This window comes from Oncorhynchus mykiss, chromosome 23, assembly GCF_013265735.2.
Source record: "Oncorhynchus mykiss isolate Arlee chromosome 23, USDA_OmykA_1.1, whole genome shotgun sequence".
NCBI lineage: Eukaryota > Metazoa > Chordata > Actinopteri > Salmoniformes > Salmonidae > Oncorhynchus > Oncorhynchus mykiss.
Window position 1 is genome coordinate 57,339,085 of NC_048587.1, and position 24,836 is coordinate 57,363,920.

Below are 24,836 nucleotides of genomic sequence, written 5' to 3' on the forward strand. Positions count from 1 at the left end.
CCTAATATTGAGTTACGTGACCCCCTTAATGTTTTGTACACTTGAAGAGCTGTTCTACCCATGAGCAAATATTAAGGTAGTCCCCCACACCTATCTGATTGCGGAGTAAATGCATTTTTCTAAAAAAAAATGTTCCACGGGAAGCTGTGTTTGTATGCTGAAGACCCCAAAGCAGCTGGCATACAGTTTGCCTTGCTCTCCAGATGATCAGCAACCTGTGAAAATGCACCGTTTTGTTGTTGGGGCCTGTTTAGGACATAACTTTACAAAACGTTCAGATACTGTGTTCTACACGATACATTTGTCAAAGTATTCATTCTATCTGCAACATTAAACCTTTCCCATCCCTGAATACACCCCTTTCCTGCTCTTTTCCACAAGTCACTAATGTATTATCATCTAATAAAGTTCATTTTTAAAAAAATGACCAGTTTTCTCTATCTAGGAAAGTAAACCCTTTTAATTCACTAGCATCTACATAATGGTTATTGAATACTCCACAATATATTAAGTCTGGGTGTTATGGTACATGCATACAATTCAAGCTGTTTGAGAGCCCACAGTCACCAATACACATAGATGGGGTGGAGGGGAACGTAATAAACCATTTACCGCTGTGTGGATACTTAGTCTCATTCAGTAGAGCTCTAGTGTTACAAAAAAAAAGCTCCAGCAATGTTTTACTCTCCTAGTCAGTCCCAGATCTGTTCGTGTGGCGTTGACAACTCCTGTGGTCATTATGGGGAACGGCACAAACAGATCTGGGACCAGACTAAGAAAGCACTACAGTACACCCTGGACCTTGGAGCCTAAATGAAGACAGCTGTGATTTCACAAGACTGAGGGCTGGATTCAATCCATATTACAAAAGATCTGCGTTATAAAATGCCTTTAAATCAATGTTCCTGCTTTCGGAGACTGCATTCACAGTGAAAGTTGCATGTGTCGGCTCAATCGAAATTACCCTAAATTTAGGTCAGATTTCCCACAATACAAATTGAATCCAGCGCTTATACTTATACAGTATACAATTATACTGAGGTTACCTGCAGTATGGTCCAAATAGGAAATATGTAGAGAAGCATTCATGGCTCCTTGACAAAAAGAAAAGGTATTCAGACTCGAAACAGCCACGATCAATTCTAAAAGTCTCACATTTGAAAGTCAACATTGCTGGGGAAAATGTTTTTTTTTTGTGTTTGTTTGTTCTCTTTCACAGAAAGAACGTAGATACTGCGACATGAGTACACTTACAGCAAGTCTATGGTTGAATAACCAAAAAAAACTATTATATTTAATAAAATAAGACATTCAAGTACAGTAACATTTTTGCATGAAAATACAAAGCTACAGGGGGAAAAACCATTTAAAATCAAAAACTTTGTTTTCACCCAAAAAATTAAAAGCGGAAGTGCTAGGTCATTAATATTTCATTTGTTGTATCCATACCAACACCACAGGGGTTTGCTGCCCGGAGACATAGGCAGTGTGTGGCGAGGAACTGGTTCCTTTTATGGCTCTGAGCGTTGCTGTGCCGTCCTGCCATCATTCATGGCTCTGTACAATAACTGCAGTCTGACTTGACCACTTCAAAGGCGGCGGGGGGCATGAAGATGGCTAGCGCCCATCCACCTCTCCCCAGCTCCGTTATAAAACTGCAATGCGTCCCATTAATTCTCCTTCAACCTGAGTCAATATCTCTGAGTCCGAAATGGCATCCTATTCTCTTCATAGGGCACTACATTCGACCAGGTCCTCTCCTCTCCGCCAATACATTGCTGGGAAGGAAAACAAGGGGGGAGCGGTGCATCCACAGCAGAACATTTTTCAGTATATAAATGTATGTCTCCTTTCAGCTTGTCTTTATCCACCACAACATCCATTTTTACATATTTTCATGTGGGAAACAATTGAAATATTTATAACAGTTTGTATTGTATTTTTCCTCCTTCCCATGCATTAGTGGACAAGTTAGCTGAACAAAGAGGAGTTTCTGTGTCGGTCCAAAATGGCACCCTATTCCCCACATAGTGGACCACTTTTGACCTGGCCAGCATAGGGTCCTAGTCAAAAGTAGTGCACTATATAGGGAATAGGTCCGGAGGTGGGAGGTCCAGCTCAGTTGTGTTGCAGCGTATTGGACTCTATAGGAGGGGCGGAGTCGTACAGTGTGTCCGTGTCATGCGTAGGCTCTCCGGCTAGCGTGCAGGGGTTTGACAAGGTTCCGGCTCCACAGTCACAGAAGAATCTACAGAGAAGGTACGGATTAGAATATTGAAAATGACTAAAGTGGAAGACCGTGAGGAAATATCAACTGATCAAGTAGCCACTGAAATACTAGCACATCTCCAGTCAGCTCTTCAGATTTCTTAAAGTCAATTACTGTACACAAACAGATTTGAATGTGAGCTATCATTTGGCACAGGAGGGAGAGGTTCTGCACACGATTGTGCAATATAAAACCAGATATAATTAAAAGTAACTTAGAGTGAAATATCACTGTCATTAAAAAGGCATTAAACAGAACAGTAACGTACCTATCATGCCTAATGAACTCAACGTCGTGCCCCTGGTGGCACTTCTTGATGCAGTTCACACAGATGGCGTTGCGGTCTGTTGTGTTACAGGTGTGACACCTGACCACACGGAGGGACAGAACAAAGAAACAGGTGACGAGCCAAATGAGTTTCATCCATTAAAGTGGACAGATGGATCAATGAATCCAACATTGCTTAAAATAAATAAAAATCTTCTTGAGAAATACAGACTTAACATTTACAAAAGTAGCATTCTCAATAAATCAGAAAATCAAGAGTTGTATGTGGCTGTTTATCAAAGTTTGCCGACTAACTTCATAATCCTGCTTTCTGGAATACTCCACTGGGTGACGCGCTCTATCTATATATCCAGATATGTAGAGATCTCTCCATCTATATATCCAGATATGTGTGGAGATCTCTCCATCTATATATCCAGATATGTGTGGAGATCTCTCAATCTATATATCCAGATATCTCCATCTATATATCCAGATATGTGTAGAGATCTCTCCATCTATATATCCAGATATGTGTAGAGATCTCTCCATCTATATATCCAGATGTGTGGAGATCTCTCCATCTATATATCCAGATGTGTAGAGATCTCTCCATCTATATATCCAGATATGTGTGGAGATCTCCATCTATATATCCAGATATGTGTGGAGATCTCTCCATCTATATATCCAGATGTGTAGAGATCTCTCCATCTATATATCCAGATGTGTAGAGATCTCTCTCGCTCTATATATATATATATATCCAGATGTGTAAAGATATCTCTAACGCTCTCTCTCTATATATCCAGATATGTGTAGAGATATCTATACACACAGGGTAAGAAATTATTACCTGTAAAAATCGTGCATTGGATAGCTGGTGTAACTGGAAATCTTGTACAGGCACTGACCTCTGCTCACAGCTTTTTCAATGGCATCTTGATTGTTCATTATTTTGTTATCTGGGGGGGGGTGGGGGGAATACAGGAGAACGGGGGGGGGGTTGGATCAGACCAGGTACAGATAAAAAAAAGTAATTTAGAGACAATTTCAGAGAATTCAAAACCACCATTTTGCCAAAGAGACTGACCATAAGTAGTTCCTGTGTTAGATTCTAGTAACAATATGTTCTCTTTTACCTTTCATTGTAACGTTGACACCCGATGCGAGAAACAACCCTCCAAAGCGGTTGTTGAAGATCTGATTGCCCTCCAGGGTTGCCGTGGCATGATTGGTGATCTCAATACCTGGTAGACATAGAAACAGAGACAGGTCAGGATCAGCATGGGGGAAGTGGAAATTCAGGACCCCCTAAGCACCTGTGGAGATCTGAGAGAATTTCATTAGTATAATATAGTTAAACTTCCACCTAAACAAACTATCAGACGACAAGGTGGAGACATACTATAGTGTTTTCAGAAAGTATTCAGACCCCTTGACCTTTTCCACGTTAGGTTAAAGACTTTTACAAAAAAGTATATGTAAAAAAACAAAATCTATGCACAATACACCATAATGACAAAGCAAAAACAGGTTTCTAGAAAGACCCTTTACTTTGTTGAAGCACCTTTGGCAGCAAATACAGCCTCGAGTCTTCTTGGGTATGACGCTACAAGCTTGGCACACCTGTATCTGGGAAGTTTCTCCCATTCTCTGAAGATCCTCTCAAGCTCTGTCAGGTTGGATGGGAAGTGTTGCTACACAGTGATTTTCAGGTCTCCCCGGAGATGTTCGATCGGGTTCAAGTCCGGACCACTCCAGGACATTGAGACTTGACCCCAAGCCACTCCTGCATTGTCTTGGCTGTGTGCTTGGGGTGGTGGTCCTGTTGGAAGGTGAACCTTCACCCCAGTATGAGGTCCTGAGCACTCTGGAGCAGGTTTTCATCAAGGACCTCTCTGTAAATGCCTCGATCCTGACTAGACCCTGCAGCTGAGAAACACCCCCATAGCATGATGCTGCGACTACCATGCTTCACCGTAGGGATGGTGCCATGTTTCTTGTTTCTTCCAGATGTGAGGCTTGGCATTCTGGCCAAAGAGTTCAATCTTGGTTTCATCAGAACAGCTAATCTTGTTTCTGAAGGTGCCTTCTGGCAAACTCTCCCATCTCCACAGAGGAACTCTGGAGCTCTGTCAGAGTGACCATGGGGTTCTTGGTCACCTCCCTGACCAAGGCCCTTCTCCCCTGATTGCTCAGTTTGGCCGGACATCCAGCTCTATAAAGAGTCTTGGTGGTTTCAAACTTCTTACATTTAAGAATGGAGGCCACTGTGTTCTTGGGGACATTCCATTTTTTTGGTACCTACAGACAATTCCTTCGACCTCATGGCTTGGTTTTTGCTCTGACATGCACCTTATATAGACAGGTGTGTGTCTTTCTGTCCCTGAACAAGGCAGTTAACCCACTGTTCCCCGGTAGGCCGTCATTGTAAATAAGAATTTGTTCTTAACTGACTTAAATAAAGGTCAAATATTAAAATAAATGTAGTTCCAGTGAAAGAAAATCTTAATGCTACAACATACATTCTACATACAAATTACATTTTAGACGATTCCGCTTGCAACTCTGTGGTAACAGTTTGGGGAAGGCCCTTTCCTGCATGACAATGCACCCGTGCACAAAGCGAGGTTCATACAGAAATGGATTGTCGAGATCGGTGTGGTAGAACTTGACTAGTCTGCACAGAGTCCTGACTTCAACCCCCTTTGGGATGAATTTGAACGCCGACTGAGCCAGGCCTAATCAGCAGTGCCCAACCTCACTAATATGGAAGCAAGTCCCAGCAGGAATGTTCCACCATCTAGTGGGAAGCCTTCCCAGAAGAGTGGAGGCTGTTATTGCAGCAAAGGGGGGGAGCAACTCGATATTAATGCCTATGATTTTGGACAGATGTTTGACGAGCAGATGTCCATATACGTGTCCATTTGGGATTGGGTCCCACCTCCTGCAACGCTGGCGCAATTTGGTATTCTAACCCCATTTAAACATTGTGTTTGAGCTGATTTGTGAGACACGGGTGGATCCTGGGTCTTTTTACAAAAACGTCTGTAGAGTCTATGGTTTGAGCCACAAGTTATCTATGAAAAGCTGGGACTCTCACGAAAACGCACGTGACATGTTTTGCTCTGTCGCTAACAAGCTACACAAGAACCGTTAAAAGGTAAGAGTTTCTTCTACATAGTGTCTATAATACTGTGATACGCTCACATAGTTGCTGTCACAAACTCCACACAGTTGTTACTGACTAGTTGGATATTCATTTCCCAGGGAGGAAACAATTTCTGTACATACAGCATTCATACGAATTCATTTTGATCAGGATTTTGCTTGAGGACATTTATTTTCACAGTCTATTAAACTCATGAATGCAACTGTTTATATGAAATTGTGAAACTGTTTTGTGTTCAGCCCGTCCTAAAAATAAAATGGTAAAAAAAGGCTAAATATAAGGGCTGGACATGCAGAAAAATTTAAGTCAGATAAACAAAAAGCCTCGGGACTGATAGGGTTAACGTCTACCTATTAATCACATGGAGTCAAAGCTAAATACTGCCCGGTCATGCTTAACACAGTCAAATACATTTTTTGCAGCATTTGTTATTGGACCAATCCAGGTAGTCCCTCCTCCTTTCAGTCTGCTTTCCTTCACATGGTTCCTAATGAACACAACTCTGGACTGAACTCTGCTTTCTAGCATAGCGTCGCCCACCTGCAGCGAAGCCGTCAAATATCCTGTTCTTCCTCAGGATGGGGTGGCTGTTGGTGCTGATGAGGACCCCTGCCTGGGCGTTCCTGAAGATATCGTTCTCCTCCAGTAAACCCCGTCCTCCGTTGAATATACAGATCCCTCCGTCTCGCCCGTCGTGGATCTTATTCCTCCGGAGGGTGGGGTTGCTGTCCGTCTTTATCCACACCCCCGCCATGGCGTTGTCAAAGATCTCATTGTCCTCGATGAAGCCCAAACCTGAAACAGAGTCAGGATATCAGCCAAGAGGTCCCCCTTTCATGTATCATGGTTATAGAGTTCATGAGGGAGCATCTGAGTGACACAGGAATGTGATGGAGCCACTCCACTCAGAACCTGTGAATCCAGGGTGTCTTAACTGTTCTGCATCATGATTTTCATGTGGAAAAGGTACACTTTCTGAAGAAAATATGTGCTTGCTTCACCCCTCTGCCGACAAAATCAAGCTGAGAGGAGACTGAGAGGATGGATAGAGACTAACAGTTGGTTTCTCACCTGAGTTGTAAACCAGAATGCCTCCATTTTGACCTCCCCAGATCTTGTTCCGTCTGATTTTGGGATTGCTTCCAGTTCTGTTACAGTGGGAAACATTAACCAACAAATCAATCAATGCATATAATTAAAATCAATAGTATGACAAAAAAGTGCATAGCAATGTGATAAATCATCTGTTAAAATGCCTTTATTAAAACAGCAACATGCACTACACATGTGGTTGTCAGTGGGTCCCACCGTGTGGTTGTCAGTGGGTCCCACCGCGTGGTTGTCAGTGGGTCCCACCGCGTGGTTGTCAGTGGGTCCCACCGCGTGGTTGTCAGTGGGTCCCACCGCGTGGTTGTCAGTGTGGCACCGCGTGGTTGTCAGTGTGGCACCGCGTGGGACCCACCCATTGAGTTCCAGCCCTTTCACTGACCTGATTTGAACTCCAGAGTACATGTGGTTGTAGATATCATTGTCCTCCAACACTCCATGGCCGTTGTCGTAGAAGTAGACACCAACCTGTATGACCCACAAGACAAGAGGGGAGGTGGGAGTGTTTAGTTTGCATTCATCCATCCATCCGTGGGAGATGAGTGGCCAATGGAGCCAACTGAACTGACAGTGCCCCCCCCCCCCCCCCCCCCCCCGACACACAAAGGTGAATGCATACACACACATTGTGATATTGTTGTATGGTGGTATTGAACATGTTGTGGATATGTGGTGGTGTAGGGATGTTATATGATGTACTGTTATCTTTAGCTCATTCAGTACAAACATAGTTCACTGTTTTATATGTAATGTGGATGCTTTGGTGTGTTTGGGCCCCAGGAAGAGGGATCCCTAATAAATGCAACTCTCCCTCTATGTCCATACCTGTTTCCCACTGTGTATCCTGTTCCTCCTGAGGACAGGTGTGCTTCCTGTGGTCACCCAGACTCCTGCCAGCGTGTTGCTGTAGACCTCATTCTCCTCAATCACCCCCTGTCCCTTTTCATGCTACAGGGGAGACACACGTGAATTACATTACTAACATCCTTATCCTCTGTCAGTCTGCTGCCTACTGTATGAAGGTTTATTTAACACTAATATGGCAGGCTAATAGTGGTTAAATATGCTAAAGGGTTGCAGATAAACCACAGCTAGGAGCTTCATAAGTACTAAACATGTGATTATGTGCTTTCTTTAAATATACATTTAAAAAGGTTCTAGAAAGCTCTACTTACCACATAGATGCCCCCGTGCTGTCCGTCGTGGATCTTGTTGTGTCGTACGATTGGGCAGCTGTTCGTCCTGATCTGGATCCCTGCCAAGGCGTTACCGTAGATATCATTCCCCTCAATGAGGCCTCGGCCGTCACCGAATATGTAAACGCCACCCTGGTTACCGTTGAAGATGGCGTTTCCCCTGTGATTGACACACCGTGGAAAAATGGCACCATTGACTATCCATTTACACATCAGCATCAATACAATGTAATATAGATTGCATAATGGACAAAGGGAGAGACGAGACAGCGAAAGAGGATTTTTTTTTTTTAAAGTGAGAGAAAGAGAGAATGTATTTGACCCAAAACCCCACTGACCTTATTGTAGGATCGCTATTGGAGGTGACCCACACTCCAGCAAAGTTGTTTGCATAGATCTTGTTCTCAATGAACTGTCCTCGGCCCTTCTCGTGCACGTAGATCCCTCCCGTCTGTCCGTGGTGGATCTCACAGCGCACCACCGTGGGGTTGGCGTACGCCTTCACCTCAAAGCCAGCTATGCGGTTCCTGTGGATGTTGCAGCTCTCAAAGTAGCCCTGCAGGAGGAGACCGTTACGTCAGTAATAAATCAGCATACCATGGCTATTTCTCAATTAATCTTTTCTCGATTCATCAGATCATCACTCCTCCTTTTCAGAAGCATTGGATAAGAACTTCACAGGAAAGAAACCTTCGACTTTCTCCAAAATACAGTTGAGAAGCGCAAGGTGTTAAAAAAAAAACTTTTATTTCCTATTTAGAAAATGACCTCAATCCGATGTCTTGTGTAACCAACATTAGGAATAGATATCCATGTTTTTAGAAGCTGTGGATTAAGGTTTATGTAACTAAAACCAGTGGTGGGTCTTCAAAACCTACAGTCGGATGAAACCGGGAGGCAACACTTCTCTTTACAGACTGAGTATTTACAGCAGAAATACACTTTTTTCTCCAGCTAAGGTAGAAACCAAGGTTCTTCCTCAATTCTTTCCTCATTACCTTGCATACGCTCCTCAAAATGCATTGAAGAATGTCAGATGAGAGGGACCTTAGACATTCTCCTACAATACGATAGAGAAGGAAGCGAGAGGATGCAAGGGATGGAGGAAGAATGAGAAAGAGCCTCTAGTCACAACTGTAGTCCAGATCAATATGGAGCGTCATCTCTCAGGGGTAGCCAGACCAGACCAATATGGAGCGTCATCTCTCAGGGGTAGCCAGGCCAGACCAATATGGAGTGTCATCTCTCAGGGGTAGCCAGGCCAGACCAATATGGAGCGTCATCTCAGGGGTAGCCAGACCAGACCAATATTGAGTGTCATCTCAGGGGTAGCCAGACCAGACCAATATTGAGCGTCATCTCAGGGGTAGCCAGACCAGACCAATATTGAGCGTCATCTCAGGGGTAGCCAGACCAGACCAATATTAGACATAGGGTAGCACATTTTGGGGAATATTCAGTGGTGGAAACCTTCTGTGGGAATTGAAGGGAATATATGGAAATGAATGGAAATATATGCAAATTATTATTAATACCATTTAAATGTTTTTTGCATTGGATATATTTACCATATATGGAAACAGAAACATTAACCTTTTATCTTATCATAAGTAGACAATTGCAAATGACCAAATCCTTCCAATAGAAATATATTTTAAAAAAATGTTACAAATTGAACTTTAATTAAATGAGTTGGCTCTTCACATGGGATGATTTCACTGAACGATCTCCAATGATCCATCGCATCTCCCAAAGACATTTTCAACATACATCTGTAAAATGATAATCTAGAAACGAAAGCTTTGGTTGTCTTCCTCTCAGGCTTCCATGTCTTCTCCCTGGACCTCCTCAATGCACACTACTTGAACATCAGACTGAGGCCTCATCTTCACTGTAACTTTCCAAGCTTGTTGAGGGAGTTTCGTTGTCAGGCTCAAAAAGCCTCAAATATGCCTGGATGTCCACCAATTTTTCAACCCTTGTATTGGTCAGCCTGTTGTGTGCTTTGGTGTGTGTTCCCAAACAAGGACCAGTTGCGCTCTGAGGCGGCTGTTTTTGGTGGGATTTGGAGGATGGAGGCAACAGGGGAAAAAAGTCCCGGTGGCTGATGAGATATGTTGGCACAACTGCCATATTGCATCTCCATCACAAAGCCCTTACTTGGAAGTGTACTTCGCCTGACTGCCAAGAACCTTGCCCTCATCCAGGCCAAGGTGGCGAGACACAGTAGTGATGACACCATAGGCCTTGTTGTTCTCTGCGCCAGACAGGATGCTCTTGCCAGCATACTTGGGGTCCAACATGTACGCTGCGGCGTGTTTGGGCTTCAGGCAGAAGTCTTCACGCTTTTTGATGTATTTCAGAACTACAGTTTCCTCTGCTTGGAGCAACAGTACAGTGGGCTGGGCAGTACAGATTTCTTCTCTTACATCTGCAAGCAGAGTCTGAACATCAGACAGGACGGCATTGTCTCCCTCAATCCGTGCAATGACTACTGCTATAGGTTTCAGGCTGCTTACCACTCTCTACCAAAATACATCATCCAGGAGGATCCTCTTGATGGGGCTGTCCATATCGGCAGACTGTGATATGGCCATTTCTTGGAGAGACTCGATGCCATCCAGGAGACATGGATGGCATTGATGATGATGACAACACCACCCCAACGGGTGTTTCTGGGCAGCTTCAATGTGGTGCTCTTATTCTTCTCACTTTGCTTGGTGAGGTAGATTGCTGCTATAACTTGATGACCCTTCACATACCTAACCATTTCCTTGGCTCTCTTGTAGAATGTATCCATTGTTTTCAGTGCCATGGTGTCCTTGAGGAACAGATTCAACGCATGAGCAGCACAGCCAATGGGTGTGATGTGAGGGTAGGACTCCTCCACTTTAGACCAAGCAGACTTCATGTTTGCAGCATTGTCTGTCACCAGTGAAAATACCTGAGCGCTGAGGGAACTTTATGCACTTGACCAGATGATTCCGCATCTTTGTTGCATTCTTCACATATGATTTGGCACAACATTTGCAAATGTACACAGCTTTTCCTTCTACATTTGCTGCAGTGAAATGTCTCTACACATCAGATAGTGCCCGTGGCATTTTCCTGTAAAGATCAGAAACAATAGTTTAAAAATATATATAAAAAATACAATTCCATCTACAGATAAATAGTTAAGCAGTTAGATTAAACAACTCCTTTGTAAGACAAATATGTAAAAATTAAACATGTATGGAAACAGGTGAATTAACACGCCTCAGTTAGCAGGCTCAAGCAAGCTAAAACCCACATGGTAACAAAAACTAACTAGCAGAAACTGGTAACAAGTTAGAAATTATTTAAACACACTTTTCTGTAGGCTACTATTTGCTAATTAACAAAAAAATAAAAATAAAATATATTCACTCCACCCAGTAGTGTAATCAAAACTTACAAGAAAGCATGTAGTCCTTGGCTCAGTGTAGTAGTGTAGGCTCAATAGCATCTCATTAGTGTGCAAGATCTTGAGATTCAGCTGTACATGTGATGGAAGAATGCACTGTGCATGCAGAGGGTTACAATTTCATTGAATTGGGGATAGTTTAACCAAAATATGTCACAAGACCCAGAATTACCTTGTGTATCCCACAAAAAAAGGTTCACTGCTATAAGCAAAATTCCCCAAATTCCCGATCCTTTGCAACCCTAATGGAGCATCATCTCAGTGGTAGCCAGACCAGAACAATAGTGTCATCTCACCATGCCGTGGTCGAAGGTGAAGACGCCCACGTCTCTGCCGTGGTGGATGTGGTTCCGTCTGATGATAGGGTTACCATGGTTTTTCACCCAGATCCCTGCCAGAGCGTTGTTGGAGATCTCATTGTCCTCGTAGATTCCCTGGGAACGAAGAATGAGTTGCAGAGTTTCACAGCACAGTCTTGGAAATGGGATGATATGAGTAATCAAGTGCCATATGGAAAAGTGGTGTGCGTTACCTACCTGTGCATGGTCAGTGATGTAAAGCCCCACGTTCTCACAGTCGCTGATGTTGCAGTGTTTGATGGTGGGACAAGCGCCCTGGCCGCTCACACAGACCGCTGAGCCCACTGAAACCAACAGGTGTAGAGCCAGCCAGGTGAGCATGGTAGAGCCCGGTGTATCCACTACACTTCTCAGACAGATACCCACCCACTGTCTCAATTCCATGTGTGGAAGACACTGTCAAAATATTGCCCTATGAGCTATGATCATTATAATACATTTAGGTGTCATGAAAATTAGATTGCACTTGGTAGGTCTGAGATGCTAAAACTATGCTTAGTGAAAGGCAGGTAGGTCTGAGATGCTAAAACTATGCTTAGTGAAAGGCCGGTAGGTCTGAGATGCTAAAACTATGCTTAGTGAAAGGCAGGTAGGTCTGAGATGCTAAAACTATGCTTAGTGAAAGGCAGGTAGGTCTGAGATGCTAAAACTATGCTTAGTGAAAGGCAGGTAGGTCTGAGATGCTAAAACTATGCTTAGTGAAAGGCAGGTAGGTCTGAGATGCTAAAACTATGCTTAGTGAAAGGCAGGTAGGTCTGAGATGCTAAAACTATGCTTAGTGAAAGGCAGGTAGGTCTGAGATGCTAAAACTATGCTTAGTGAAAGGCAGGTAGGTCTGAGATGCTAAAACTATGCTTAGTGAAAGGCCGGTAGGTCTGAGATGCTAAAACTATGCTTAGTGAAAGGCAGGTAGGTCTGAGATGCTAAAACTATGCTTAGTGAAAGGCAGGTAGGTCTGAGATGCTAAAACTATGCTTAGTGAAAGGCAGGTAGGTCTGTGGAGAGATGGAGACATTGTGTTGTAAGGTACCTGTGCAAGTGCTGCGTATGATACAGTGGTCAATGATGGGACTGCAGTTGACTGTAATCTCCAGACAGTGGTGGGCATTGTGGTGCTGGGCAGACTTATCATCAGGATTAAACTAAGAGAGGCAGACAAACATAAGGGAGTTAGTTTATTATATAGGACTAAGATAGGAGTCATTCATAACATGTGACTAACATCCACAACTGATATCATGTCAACAGTTCCCTTCGTATGATGAGGACCACTGTACAGAGTCAATATGACAATATGATGAGGACCACTGTACAGAGTCAATATGATGAGGACCACTGTACAGAGTCAATATGATGAGGACCACAGTACAGAGTAAATATGACAATATGATGAGGACCACAGTACAGAGTCAATATGACAATGTGATGAGGACAACAGTACAGAGTCAATATGACAACGTGATGAGGACCACAGTACAGAGTCAATATGACAACGCGATGAGGCCCACTGTACAGAGCCAATATGACGATGAGGCTCACTGTACAGAGCCAAAATGACGATGAGGCTCACTGTACAGAGCCAATATGACGATGAGGCCCACTGTACAGAGCCAATATGACGATGAGGCCCACTGTCCAGAGTCAATATGACGATGAGGCCCACTGTCCAGAGTCAATATGACGATGAGGCCCACTGTCCAGAGTCAATATGACGATGAGGCCCACTGTCCAGAGTCAATATGACGATGAGGCCCACTGCCCAGAGTCAATATGACGATGAGGCCCACTGCCCAGAGTCAATATGACGATGAGGACCACTGCCCAGAGTCAATATGACGATGAGGACCACTGCCCAGAGTCAATATGACGATGAGGACCACTGCCCAGAGTCAATATGACGATAAGGACCACTGCCCAGAGTCAATATGACGATGAGGCCCACTGTCCAGAGGCAATATGACGATGAGGCCCACTGTCCAGAGTCAATATGACGATGAGGCCCACTGTCCAGAGTCAATATGACGATGAGGCCCACTGTCCAGAGTCAATATGACGATGAGGCCCACTGTCCAGAGTCAATATGATGATGAGGCCCACTGTCCAGAGTCAATATGACAATGAGGCCCACTGTCCAGAGTCAATATGACGATGAGGCCCACTGTCTAGAGTCAATATGACAATATGATGAGGACCACTGTACAGAGTCAATATGACGATGAGGCCCACTGTACAGAGTTAATATGACGATGAGTCCCACTGTACAGTCAATATGAGGATGAGGCCCACTATACAGTCAATATGACGATGAGGCCCATTATACAGAGTCAATATGACCGCCCCCAGGTGGCAAGGGTAGGTAATAACATATCCGCCACGCTGATCTTCAACACAGGGGCCCTGTTCACTCATGACAACATGGCCAGGTACGACTCCAACACCATCATTATATTTGCCGATGACAAGACAGTGGTATTCCTATGGGGAATAGGTTTTGTCATGCGCTCTTCATGACTGTCTTGGTGTGCTTGGACCATGATAGTTTGTTGTTGGTGTGGAGATCAAGGAACTTGAAGCTCTCCACTGAAGCCCCATCGATGAGAATGGTGGCATGCTCGGTCCTCTTTTTCCTGTAGTCCACAATCATCTCCTTTGTCTTAATCACGTTGTGGGCGAGGTTGCTGTCTTGGCACCACACAACCAGGTCTCTGACCTTCCTATAGGCTGTCTCGTTGTTGTCGTCTCAGGAGACTGAAAAGATTTGGCCTGGGTCATCAGATCCTCAAAGGGTTTTACAGCTGCACCATCGAGAGCATCCTGACTGTTGCATCACTGCCTGGTATGGCAACTGCTTGGCCTCAGACCGCAAGGCAGTACAGATGGTAGTGCGTATGGCCCAGTACGTCACTGGGGCCAAGCTTCCTGCCATCCAAGAACTCTATACCAGGCGGTGTCAGAGGAAGGCCCTAAAGATTGTCAGAATCCAGCCACCCCAGTCAGACTGTTCTCTCTGCTACCACATGGCAAGCGGTACCGGAGCTCCACGTCTAGGTCCAAGAGGCTTCTAAACAGCTTCTACCCCCAAGCCATAAGACTCCTGAACATCTAGTCAACATCTAGGCTTCCTAGACTATTTGCATTGCACCCTCCCCCTCTCCACACCACTGCTACTCTCTGTTGTCATCTATGCTTAGTCACTTTAATAACTCTACATACATGGACATACTACCTCAACTAACCGGTGCCCCCGCACATTGACTCTGTATCAACACCCCCTTGTACAAAGTCTCGCTATTGTTATTTTACTGCTGCTCTTTAATTACTTGTTACTTTCATCTCTTATTCTTATCAGTATTTTTTTGAAACTGCATTATTGGTTAAGTGCTCGTAAGTAAGCATTTCACTGTAAAGTCTACACCCGTTGTATTCAGTGCATGTGACTAATACATTTGATTATGAGGACCACCGTACAGAGTCAATATGTCACAATATGATGAGGACCACCGTACAGAGTCAATAGGACGAGGACCACAGTACAGAGCCAATATGACAACAGGATGAGGACCACTGTACAGAGCCAATATGACAACATGACGAGGACCACAGTACAGAGCCAATATGACGAGGACCACTATACAGAGCCAATATGACAATATGACGAGGACCACTATACAGAGCCAATATGACAACATGACGAGGACCACTATACAGAGCCAATATGACGAGGACCACCGCATAGTCAATAGGACGAGGACCACTGTACAGAGCCAATATGATGAGGACCACCGTACAGAGTCAGTAGGGCGAGGACCACAGTACAGAGCCAATATGACAACATGATGAGGACCACTATATAGAGCCAATATGACGAGGACCACTATACAGAGCCAATAGGACGAGGACCACTATACAGAGCCAATAGGACGAGGACCACCGCACAGAGTCAATAGGACGAGGACCACCATACAGAGTCAATAGGACGAGGACCACCGTACAGAGTCCATATGACAACATGATGAGAACCACTATACAGAGCCAATAGGACGAGGACCACCGCACAGAGCCAATAGGACGAGGACCACCGCACAGAGTCAATAGGACGAGGACCACCGCACAGAGTCAATAGGACGAGGACCACCGTACAGAGTCAATAGGACGAGGACTACTGTACCGAGCCAATATGACAATATGATGAGGATCACCGTACAGAGTCAATATGACGAGGACCACTGTACAGAGTCAATAGGGCGAGGACCACTGTACAGAGTGAATATGACAATATGATGAGGACCACTGTACAGAGCCAATATGACGATGAGGCCCAATATACAGAGTCAATATGACAACATGAGGACCACTGTACAGAGCCACTGACAATATCATGAGGACCACAGTACAGAGCCAATTTGACAATATCATGAGGACCACTGTACAGAGTCAATATGACAATATGATGAGGACCACTATACATTGCCAATATGACAATATGATGAGGACCACTGTACAGAGTCAATATGAGGACCACAGTACAGAGGCAATATGACAATATGTTGAGTACCACTGTACAGGGTGAATATGACAATATGAGGACCACAGTACAGAGGCAATATGACAATATGTTGAGGACCACTGTACAGGGTGAATATGACAACATGATGAGGACCACTATACAGAGTCAATATGATTTGGATCACTGTTGAGTCCAGGCATACACCAACAGTCAGCTAGGCCCATATTATGTAAGTCATGGATAAGACCTCACCTTGATGGTCATGTAGCCAACGTATGCATCCTCTGAGCCCTCCATGAAGACAAACGTTGAGTCTCTGGTGTTCTCAATGATCACTTTGTCTGCTACTTTACCAGATGCTGTTGAAAAAACACAGCATTGGGGTTTAAAAGGGCAGGGCGAAAAACAACACTGGGCTACAAGTGTCCAGCAAAGACAGTCAATGTGTTGCAAGGTCAAGTGGGTAGATAGTAGAGGTCGACCGATGAATCGGAATGGCCGATTTCAGGTTTTCATAACAAATCGGTATTTTTGGACATTTTATTATTATTTTATTTTTTTACACACCTTTATTTAACTAGGCAATTCAGTCATCGAATCACAGCCTACTTCGCCAAACGGGTGATGATTTAACAAGCGCATTCGCGAAAAAAGCACTGTCGTTGTACAAATGTACCTAACCATAAACATCAATGCCTTTATTTAAAATCAATACGCAAGTATATATTTTTTAACCTGCATATTTAGTTAATATTGCCTGCTAACATTAATTTATTTTAACTAGGGAAACTGTGTCACTTCTCTTGCGTTCTGTGTAACAGAGTCAGGGTATATGCAGCAGTTTGGGCCGCCTGGCTCGTTGCGAACTGTGTGAAGACCATTTATTCCTAACAAAAGACCAAAATGAATTTGCCAGAATTGTACATAAAATTATGACATAACATTGGAGATTGTACAATGTAACAGCAATATGTAGACTTAGGGATGCCACCCGTTAGATAAAATACAGAACGGTTCCGTATTTCACTGAAAAAATAAACGTTTTGTTATCGAAATTATACACTGCTCAAAAAAATAAAGGGAACACTAAAATAACACATCCTAGATCTGAATGAATGAAATATTCTTATTAAATACTTTTTTCTTTACATAGTTGAATTTGCCGACAACAAAATCACACAAAAATGATCAATGGAAATCAAATTTATCAACCCATGGAGGTCTGGATTAGGAGTCACACTCAAAATGAAAGTGAAAAACCACACTACAGGCTGATCCAACTTTGATGTAATGTCCTTAAACAAGTCAAAATGAGGCTCAGTAGTGTGTGTGGCCTCCATGTGCCTGTATGACCTCCCTACAACGCCTGGGCATGCTCCTGATGAGGTGGCGGATGGTCTCCTGAGGGATCTCCTCCCAGACCTGGACTAAAGCATCCGCCAACTCCTGGACTGTCTGTGGTGCAACGTGGCGTTGGTGGATGGAGCGAGACATGATGTCCGAGATGTGCTCAATTGGATTCAGGTCTGGGGAACAGCCAAAAGCTAGACAAGCATTTGTGTAAGTTTATTGATAGCCTAGCATAGCATTATGCCTTGCTAGCAGCAGACAACCTTGTCACGAAAATCAGAAAAGCAATCAAATGAAATCGTTTACCTTTGATGAACTTCGGATGTTTTCACTCACAAGACTCCCAGGTAGATAGCCAAAGTTCTTTTTTTCCCAAAATATTATTTTTGTAGGCAAAATAGCTCCGTTTGTTCTTCACGTTTGGCTGAGAAATCGACCGGAAATTGCAGTCACGACAACGCCGAAAAATATTCCAAATTAGCTCCATAATATCGACAGAAACATGGCAAACGTTGTTTGGAATGAATTCTCAAGGAGTTTTTCAAATATCTATTCGATAATATATCCACCAGGACAATTGGTTTCTCAGTAGAAGCGATTGGAATAATGGCTACCTCTGTACTTTACGCGAGATTTTCTCCGGGAGCAACATGTGACCACTTGCGCAATGTAGCCCCCTACGGGTATTCTTCAACATAAATGTGTAAAACTACGTCACAATGCTGTAGACACCTTGGGGAATACGTAGAAAGCATAAGCTGGTTCATAGCACATTCACAGCTCAATGGGGACTCATTGGCACGCAGCGCTTTCAAAATATGGGGCACTTCCGGAGTGGATTTTTCTCAGGCTTTCGCCTGCAACATCAGTTCTGTTATACTCACAGACAATATCTTTACACTTTTGGAAACGTTACAGTGTTTTCTATCCAAAGCTGTCAATTATATGCATATTCTAGCATCTTGTCCTGACAAAATATCCCAAAAATGAAAATACTGCCCCTAGAGTCGCAACAGGTTAATGACCTAAGGCTCGTATTTCTGTGTGTTATTATGTTATAATTAAGTCTATGATTTGATATTTGATAGAGCAGTCTGAGCGGTGGTAGGCAGCAGCAGCCTCGTACGCATTCATTCAAACAGCACTTTCGTGCGTTTGTCAGCAGCTCTTTGCTGTGCTTCAAGCATTGAGCTGTTTATGACTTCAAGCCTATCAACTCCCGAGATTAGGCTGGTGTAACCGATGTGAAATGGCTAGCAAGTTAGCGGGGTGCGCGCTAATAGCGTTTCAAATCGGTGACGTCACTCGCTCTGAGACCTCGAAGTAGTTGTTCCCCAAAAGCCGCGGCTTTTGTGGAGCGATGGGTAACGATGCTCGAGGGTGGCTGTTGTCGATGTGTTCCTGGTTCGAGCCCAGCTAGGGGCGAGGAGAGGGACGGAAGCTATACTGTTACACTGGCAATACTAAAGTGCCTATAAGAACATCCAATAGTCAAAGGTATATGAAATACAAATGGTAGAGAGAAATAGTCCTATAATTCCTATAATAACTAAAACCTAAACTTATTACCTGGGAATATTGACGACTCATGTTAAAAGGAACCACCCGCTTTCATATGCTCTCATGTTCTGAGCAAGGAACTTAAACGTTAGCTTTTTTACATGGCACATATTGCACTTTTACTTTCTTCTCCAACATTGTTTTTGCATTATTTAAATCAAATTGAACATGTTTCATTATTTGAGGCTACATTTTATTGATGTGTTATATTAAGTTAAAATAAGTGTTCATACAGTATTGTTGTAATTGTCATTATTACAAATAAAAAAAATATGCAACTTAAAACAATTTTTAGAAATTTTAATTTATAAAAAAACTTTTAAAAGAAATCATCCGATTACATTTTTTTGGTCTTCCAATAATCATAATCGGTCGACCAGTAGTAGATAGACGGGGAACAGACGGTGTACGGTACAGAAAACAATGAACAGAATTAATACGTACCAGCTCCTATCATTGTGATGGGCGATTCGATGTAAATCCACTCATCAGTGTAGACCCCAGAGTGTACGAATATGAGGCCGTCAAAGTGGGCCTCCTGAACTCCTCCCAGGGCATCCTCGATGGTGTCATAGTACTGAGGAAGAGGCACCATAGAGAAGTGTGTTACAGCGAAGTCACAGTGAACTCATGATGACCAATCACCCAATAACAACCCACAGATTAAAAAGCATAGTCCTGATCTAAAAATGTAGGCCTATATCAATACAAATAATAAATTACATTTCTATAGCGCTTTTCATAGAATCTCGAAGTGCTTCAAGAGCAAAAAACAAACAAGCAATATATCATGACAGGTCAACCAGTAGAGGCCAGGTCTTTGAAAGATGCATCTTCTGAAGATGGAGAGGGTCAGTTAATGTCTTGAGTGGAGAATGCTGGTCAGAGGATGGTGATGGAGTCTGCTGCTGATCTTTTAGAGGGTTAGTCTGGGAACCAACCTGACTTATAGCCAGCCACTGGACTTCTCCTCCTTCACTCTGTGTATCACCACTTGGGTGACGCCTCAGCAGCTCTGGTTGCCAGAAAGCTCACCATACAAAGAGTTCAGAATAGTATCCAGTCGTCCTCTCAACAAGCACTCCCATTACTTTAAAGCTTAGGCAATGGAGATTCTTCATTCAGTGTACATTTTAGTCCAGGACTAGGCTTAAATCGGTGTCAAGGAAACTGGCCCTTAAACTCTCTCAAACAAACACACTTACAAGCATGTTCTCTCTTCCTTTGTATCTGGCAGGATTACTGTAGAAGTGTTCTGCGAAGCCTGGCTTCACATGTGCTCCTTTATACTGCAAACAAAAACAAAAAAACATCAATGAATCTGGCCATTATTATAGCACAGTAATACTAATGGTGGGATTGCTTCTAGAATCACAGCAATCAAGTTGTCACTCCACTGGAACTTCACTTGCCAAGTTAAATAAAGGTTAAATAATAAAATAAATAAACAAATATAATTACTGGGACTCCACAGTGTTCTTGCATTCATATGTCTGTACAAGTTGTTGACTGTTTTAGCAGCAGTAGGAGTATCTATATGGTTGAGTGACAGTGAGGGTTTCCATAGGTCAGAGGTGAGTGAGTAACAGTAAGGGCAGTGTGGGAAAAGAGGTCATGGGGTCGTTGTCCTACCAGCTGCTGAAAGCTCTCCTTCCACGGGTTGGGCTGCTCATACTCTTCTGGGTTAATCTGGAAGAATTTCCCCGCCTCAGGATGCATCATGGGACGCGTGTACTCAAACACCTCCATGTACAGCCTCTTCCTGTGAAGCAAAGCAAGGCACAGCCAGACAGGACACCATAAGACAGGGAACTTCAAGCGATAACACACTGGGGGGCGCAGGAGGGGAAAGACAGTGTGTGTTCCAGATTGGATCCATTACATTTGGTTGAAGATACCCAAATTAGGACAACCGAACAATTCCATGCGGAAACTTTTGAAAATAAACAGAGTCGTGTGTTCAGTGCTAACTAGCATTGTGGGTCCCATTGTTTACAATTCTTCCTAATTTATTTAAAGCATTACGGGACATAAGAATCCTCCTCTTAACCTTTTATATTCAACCTAGCTTTGCACCTATGGGTACACTCGGAATAGCCTGCAAACCAACCAACCAAGCAAACAGCCAAGCAGACAGCTAACAGTCCAACCAAGAGGCCGGCCAGCCAGCCAACCAACCAAAAGGCCGGCCAGCCAGCCAGCCAACCAACCAAAAGGCCGGCCGGCCAGCCAGCCAGCCAACCAACAGGCCGGCCAACCAGCCAGCCAACCAAAAGGCCGGCCAGCCAGCCAGCCAACCAAAAGGCCGGCCAGCCAGCCAACCAACCAAAAGGCCGGCCAGCCAGCCAGCCAACCAACCAAAAGGCCGGCCAGCCAGCCAACCAAACGGCCGGCCAGCCAACCAACCAAAAGGCCGGCCAGCCAGCCAACCAACAGGCCGGCCAGCCAGCCAACCAAAAGGCCGGCCAGCCAGCCAGCCAGCCAACCAACCAAAAGGCCGGCCGGCCAGCCAGTCATCCAACCAACCAAAAGGCCGGCCAGCCAGCCAGTCATCCAACCAAAAGGCCGGCCAGCCAGCCAGCTAGCTAGCTAACTATCCAGCCGGCTAGCTAACTAGCCTGCCAACCAGCCAACTAACCCACCAACCAGCCAGCCAACAAGCCAACTAGCCTGCCAACCAGCCAACTAGCCAAGCAGCCAGCCAACTAGCCAGCCAACTAGCCAGTCGTGGGTTCAGTGCTAACTAGCATTGCTGGTCAACCAACCAACCAGCCAGCCAAGCAGACAGCCAGCCAAGCAGACAGCCAGCCAAGCAGACAGCCAGCCAGTCAACCAACCAAAAGGCCAGCCAGCCAAACAACCAAATGGCCAGCCAGTCAAGCAGTCAGCTAAGCAAAACGCCAGCCAGCCACGCAGCCAGCCAGCCAACTAGCCAGCCAGCCAAAAGGCCAGCCAGACAGCCAACCAACCAAAAGGCCAGCCAGCCAACTAGCCCAACCAAGAGGTCAGCCAGCCAGCCAGCCAACCAAAAGGCCGGCCGGCCAGCCAACCAACTAACTAGCCAGTAAGCCAACTAGCCAGCAAGCCAACTAGCCAGCCAGCCAACTAGCCAGCCAACTAGCCAGCCAGCCAACTAGCCAGCCAGCCAACTAGCCAGCCAGCCAACTAGCCAGCCAGCCAACTAGCCAGCAAGCTAACTAGCCAGCAAGGTAACTAGCCAACCAACTAGCCAGCCAGCCAACCAACTAGCCAGCCAGCCAGCCAACTAGCCAGCCGGCCAGCCAACTAGCCAGCCAGCCAGCCAACTAGCCAGCCAGCCAGCCAATTAGCCAGCCAGCCAACTAGCCAGCAAGGTAACTAGCCAACCAACTAGCCAGCCAGCCAGCCAACCTAGCCAGCCAGCCAACCAACTAGCCAGCCAGCCAGCAAACCAACCAGACAGCCATTAAATGAGCCAAGCAGACAGCCAACCAGCCGAGCAGACAGCCAACCAACCAGCCGAGCAGACAGCCAACCAACCAGCCGAGCAGACAGCCAACCAGCCGAGCAGACAGCCAGCCAACCAGCCGAGCAGACAGCCAGCCAACCAGCCGAGCAGACAGCGAACCAACCAGCCGAGCAGACAGCGAACCAACCAGCCGAGCAGACAGCCAACAAACCAGCCGAGCAGACAGCCAACCAACCAGCCGAGCAGACAGGCAACCAGCCAGCTAATCAATCAACCAGCCGAGCAGACAGCCAGGCAACCAGCCAGCCGAGCAGACAGCCAACCAACCAACCAAGCAGACAGACAACCAGCCAAGCAACCAACCAGCCTTGGCAGACAGCCAAGCAGCCTTGGCAGACAGCCAACCAGCCTTGGCAGACAGCCAACCAGCCTTGGCAGACAGCCAACCAGCCTTGGCAGACAGCCAACCAGCCTTGGCAGACAGCCAACCAGCCGGGCAGACAGCCAACTAGCCAGCAAGGTAACTAGCCAACCAACTAGCCAGCCAGCCAACCAACTAGCCAGCCAGCCAGCCAACCAACTAGCCAGCCAGCCAACCAACTAGCCAGCCAGCCAGCCAGCCAACCAACTAGCCAGCCAGCCAACCAACTAGCCAGCCAGCCAGCCAGCCAGCCAGCCAGCCAACCAATTAGCCAGCCAACCAACCAACTAGCCAGCCAACCAACCGAGCAGACAGCCAGCCAACTAGCCGAGCAGACAGCCAACCAGCCGAGCAGACAGCCAACCAGCCGAGCAGACAGCCAACCAGCCGAGCAGACAGCCAACCAGCCGAGCAGACAGCCAACCAGCCGAGCAGACAGCCAACCAGCCGAGCAGACAGCCAACCAGCCGAGCAGACAGCCAACCAGCCGAGCAGACAGCCAACTAGCCAGCAAGGTAACTAGCCAACCAACCAAGCAGACAGCCAACCAACCAACCAACCAGCTGAGCAGACAGCCAACCAGCCGAGCAGACAGCCAAACAACCAACCGAGCAGACAGCCAACCAACCAACCGAGCAGACAGCCAACCAGCCGAGCAGGCAGCCAACCAGCCGAGCAGGCAGCCAACCAGCCAGCCAATCAGACAGACAGCCAACCAACCAGCCGAGCAGACAGCCAACCAATCAATCAAGCAGCCGAGCAGACAGCCAGCCGAGCAGACAGCCAGCCAACCAGCCGAGCAGACAGCCAGCCAACCATCCAGCCGAGCAGACAGCCAGCCAACCATCCAGCCGAGCAGACAGCCAGCCAGACAAGCAACCAACCAAGCAGAGAGCCAGCCAAGCAAGCAGACAACCAACCCAGTCAAAGCAGACAGCCAACCAACCCAGTCAAAGCAGACAGCCAACCAACCCAGTCAAAGCAGACAGCCAACCAACCCAGTCAAAGCAGACAGTCAACCAACCCAGTCAAAGCAGACAGTCAACCAACCCAGTCAAAGCAGACAGTCAACCAACCCAGTCAAAGCAGACAGTCAACCAACCCAGTCAAAGCAGACAGTCAACCAACCCAGTCAAAGCAGACAGCCAACCAACCCAGTCAAAGCAGACAGCCAACCAGCCACTCACCAGAGGATGGGGTCATTGGCCAGTTCGCTGAAGCGTTTGCAGACACATGCTGCGCGACACAGGTCCTGCTCCAGCAGGTAGGAGAAGATCTTCAGAACCACCTCGTCTGGCAGCTTCTCCTGGAGGTAGTGCTCTGCGGGAACTGCTAGTGATGAACACAACCAGAGGGAAACTTTATTAATGGAGGAGGTATTCACACATCCAAAATAATAACAGGAGATGGACAGAAACAAGTTCCAATACAGAGAGTAGGGGCATTTTCAACCTCCAATTCTCATAACATGTTATTCACCAAAACATTTGTCCTTGGTTTTACTGTAGTGTGTACGTCATTGTTGTCTTTTACAGACATTTGGAAGATTATCCTGGGATGGGCTGAAAGAGATTCTAATAAATGCAAATTAAACAAAAACATAATGTTAGAAAGTATTATTTTACCTGTTAAATCTTGAGACTTTCCTGACACTCTGGCACGCTTTGCCCGATGGCCAAAGTCTTCTGTGGCTGAAGTGGAAGCACCCTGCGTATAGAAAGAAAAATAGATT

General features: G+C 45.5%; 1 protein-coding gene across 4 annotated transcripts in view; it reads right to left on the reverse strand.

The window, feature by feature from the left end:
* Positions 1 to 442: 442 nt before the first annotated feature.
* LOC110503010 (F-box only protein 11) overlaps positions 443 to 24,836 on the reverse strand; it is a 42,125-nt gene continuing 17,731 nt past the window's right edge. For 2 of the 4 annotated variants that reach the window (XM_036960872.1, XM_036960874.1), the window contains exons 3-21: positions 24,730 to 24,811; positions 24,292 to 24,436; positions 20,868 to 20,997; positions 20,441 to 20,524; positions 19,680 to 19,812; positions 16,578 to 16,684; positions 12,849 to 12,960; positions 11,996 to 12,102; positions 11,756 to 11,893; positions 8,353 to 8,570; positions 7,994 to 8,174; positions 7,644 to 7,766; positions 7,201 to 7,286; positions 6,783 to 6,859; positions 6,252 to 6,506; positions 3,679 to 3,786; positions 3,393 to 3,501; positions 2,538 to 2,636; positions 443 to 2,248 (exon numbers count right to left, since the gene is read on the reverse strand). In XM_036960872.1, the coding sequence (XP_036816767.1) occupies positions 2,119 to 2,248; positions 2,538 to 2,636; positions 3,393 to 3,501; positions 3,679 to 3,786; positions 6,252 to 6,506; positions 6,783 to 6,859; positions 7,201 to 7,286; positions 7,644 to 7,766; positions 7,994 to 8,174; positions 8,353 to 8,570; positions 11,756 to 11,893; positions 11,996 to 12,102; positions 12,849 to 12,960; positions 16,578 to 16,684; positions 19,680 to 19,812; positions 20,441 to 20,524; positions 20,868 to 20,997; positions 24,292 to 24,436; positions 24,730 to 24,811 (2,424 nt within the window). In that variant the 3' untranslated portion in view covers positions 443 to 2,118. The remainder of the gene's footprint in view (positions 2,249 to 2,537; positions 2,637 to 3,392; positions 3,502 to 3,678; positions 3,787 to 6,251; positions 6,507 to 6,782; positions 6,860 to 7,200; positions 7,287 to 7,643; positions 7,767 to 7,993; positions 8,175 to 8,352; positions 8,571 to 11,755; positions 11,894 to 11,995; positions 12,103 to 12,848; positions 12,961 to 16,577; positions 16,685 to 19,679; positions 19,813 to 20,440; positions 20,525 to 20,867; positions 20,998 to 24,291; positions 24,437 to 24,729; positions 24,812 to 24,836) is intronic. The other 2 variants (XR_005039276.1, XM_036960873.1) reach the window with 2 other exon arrangements.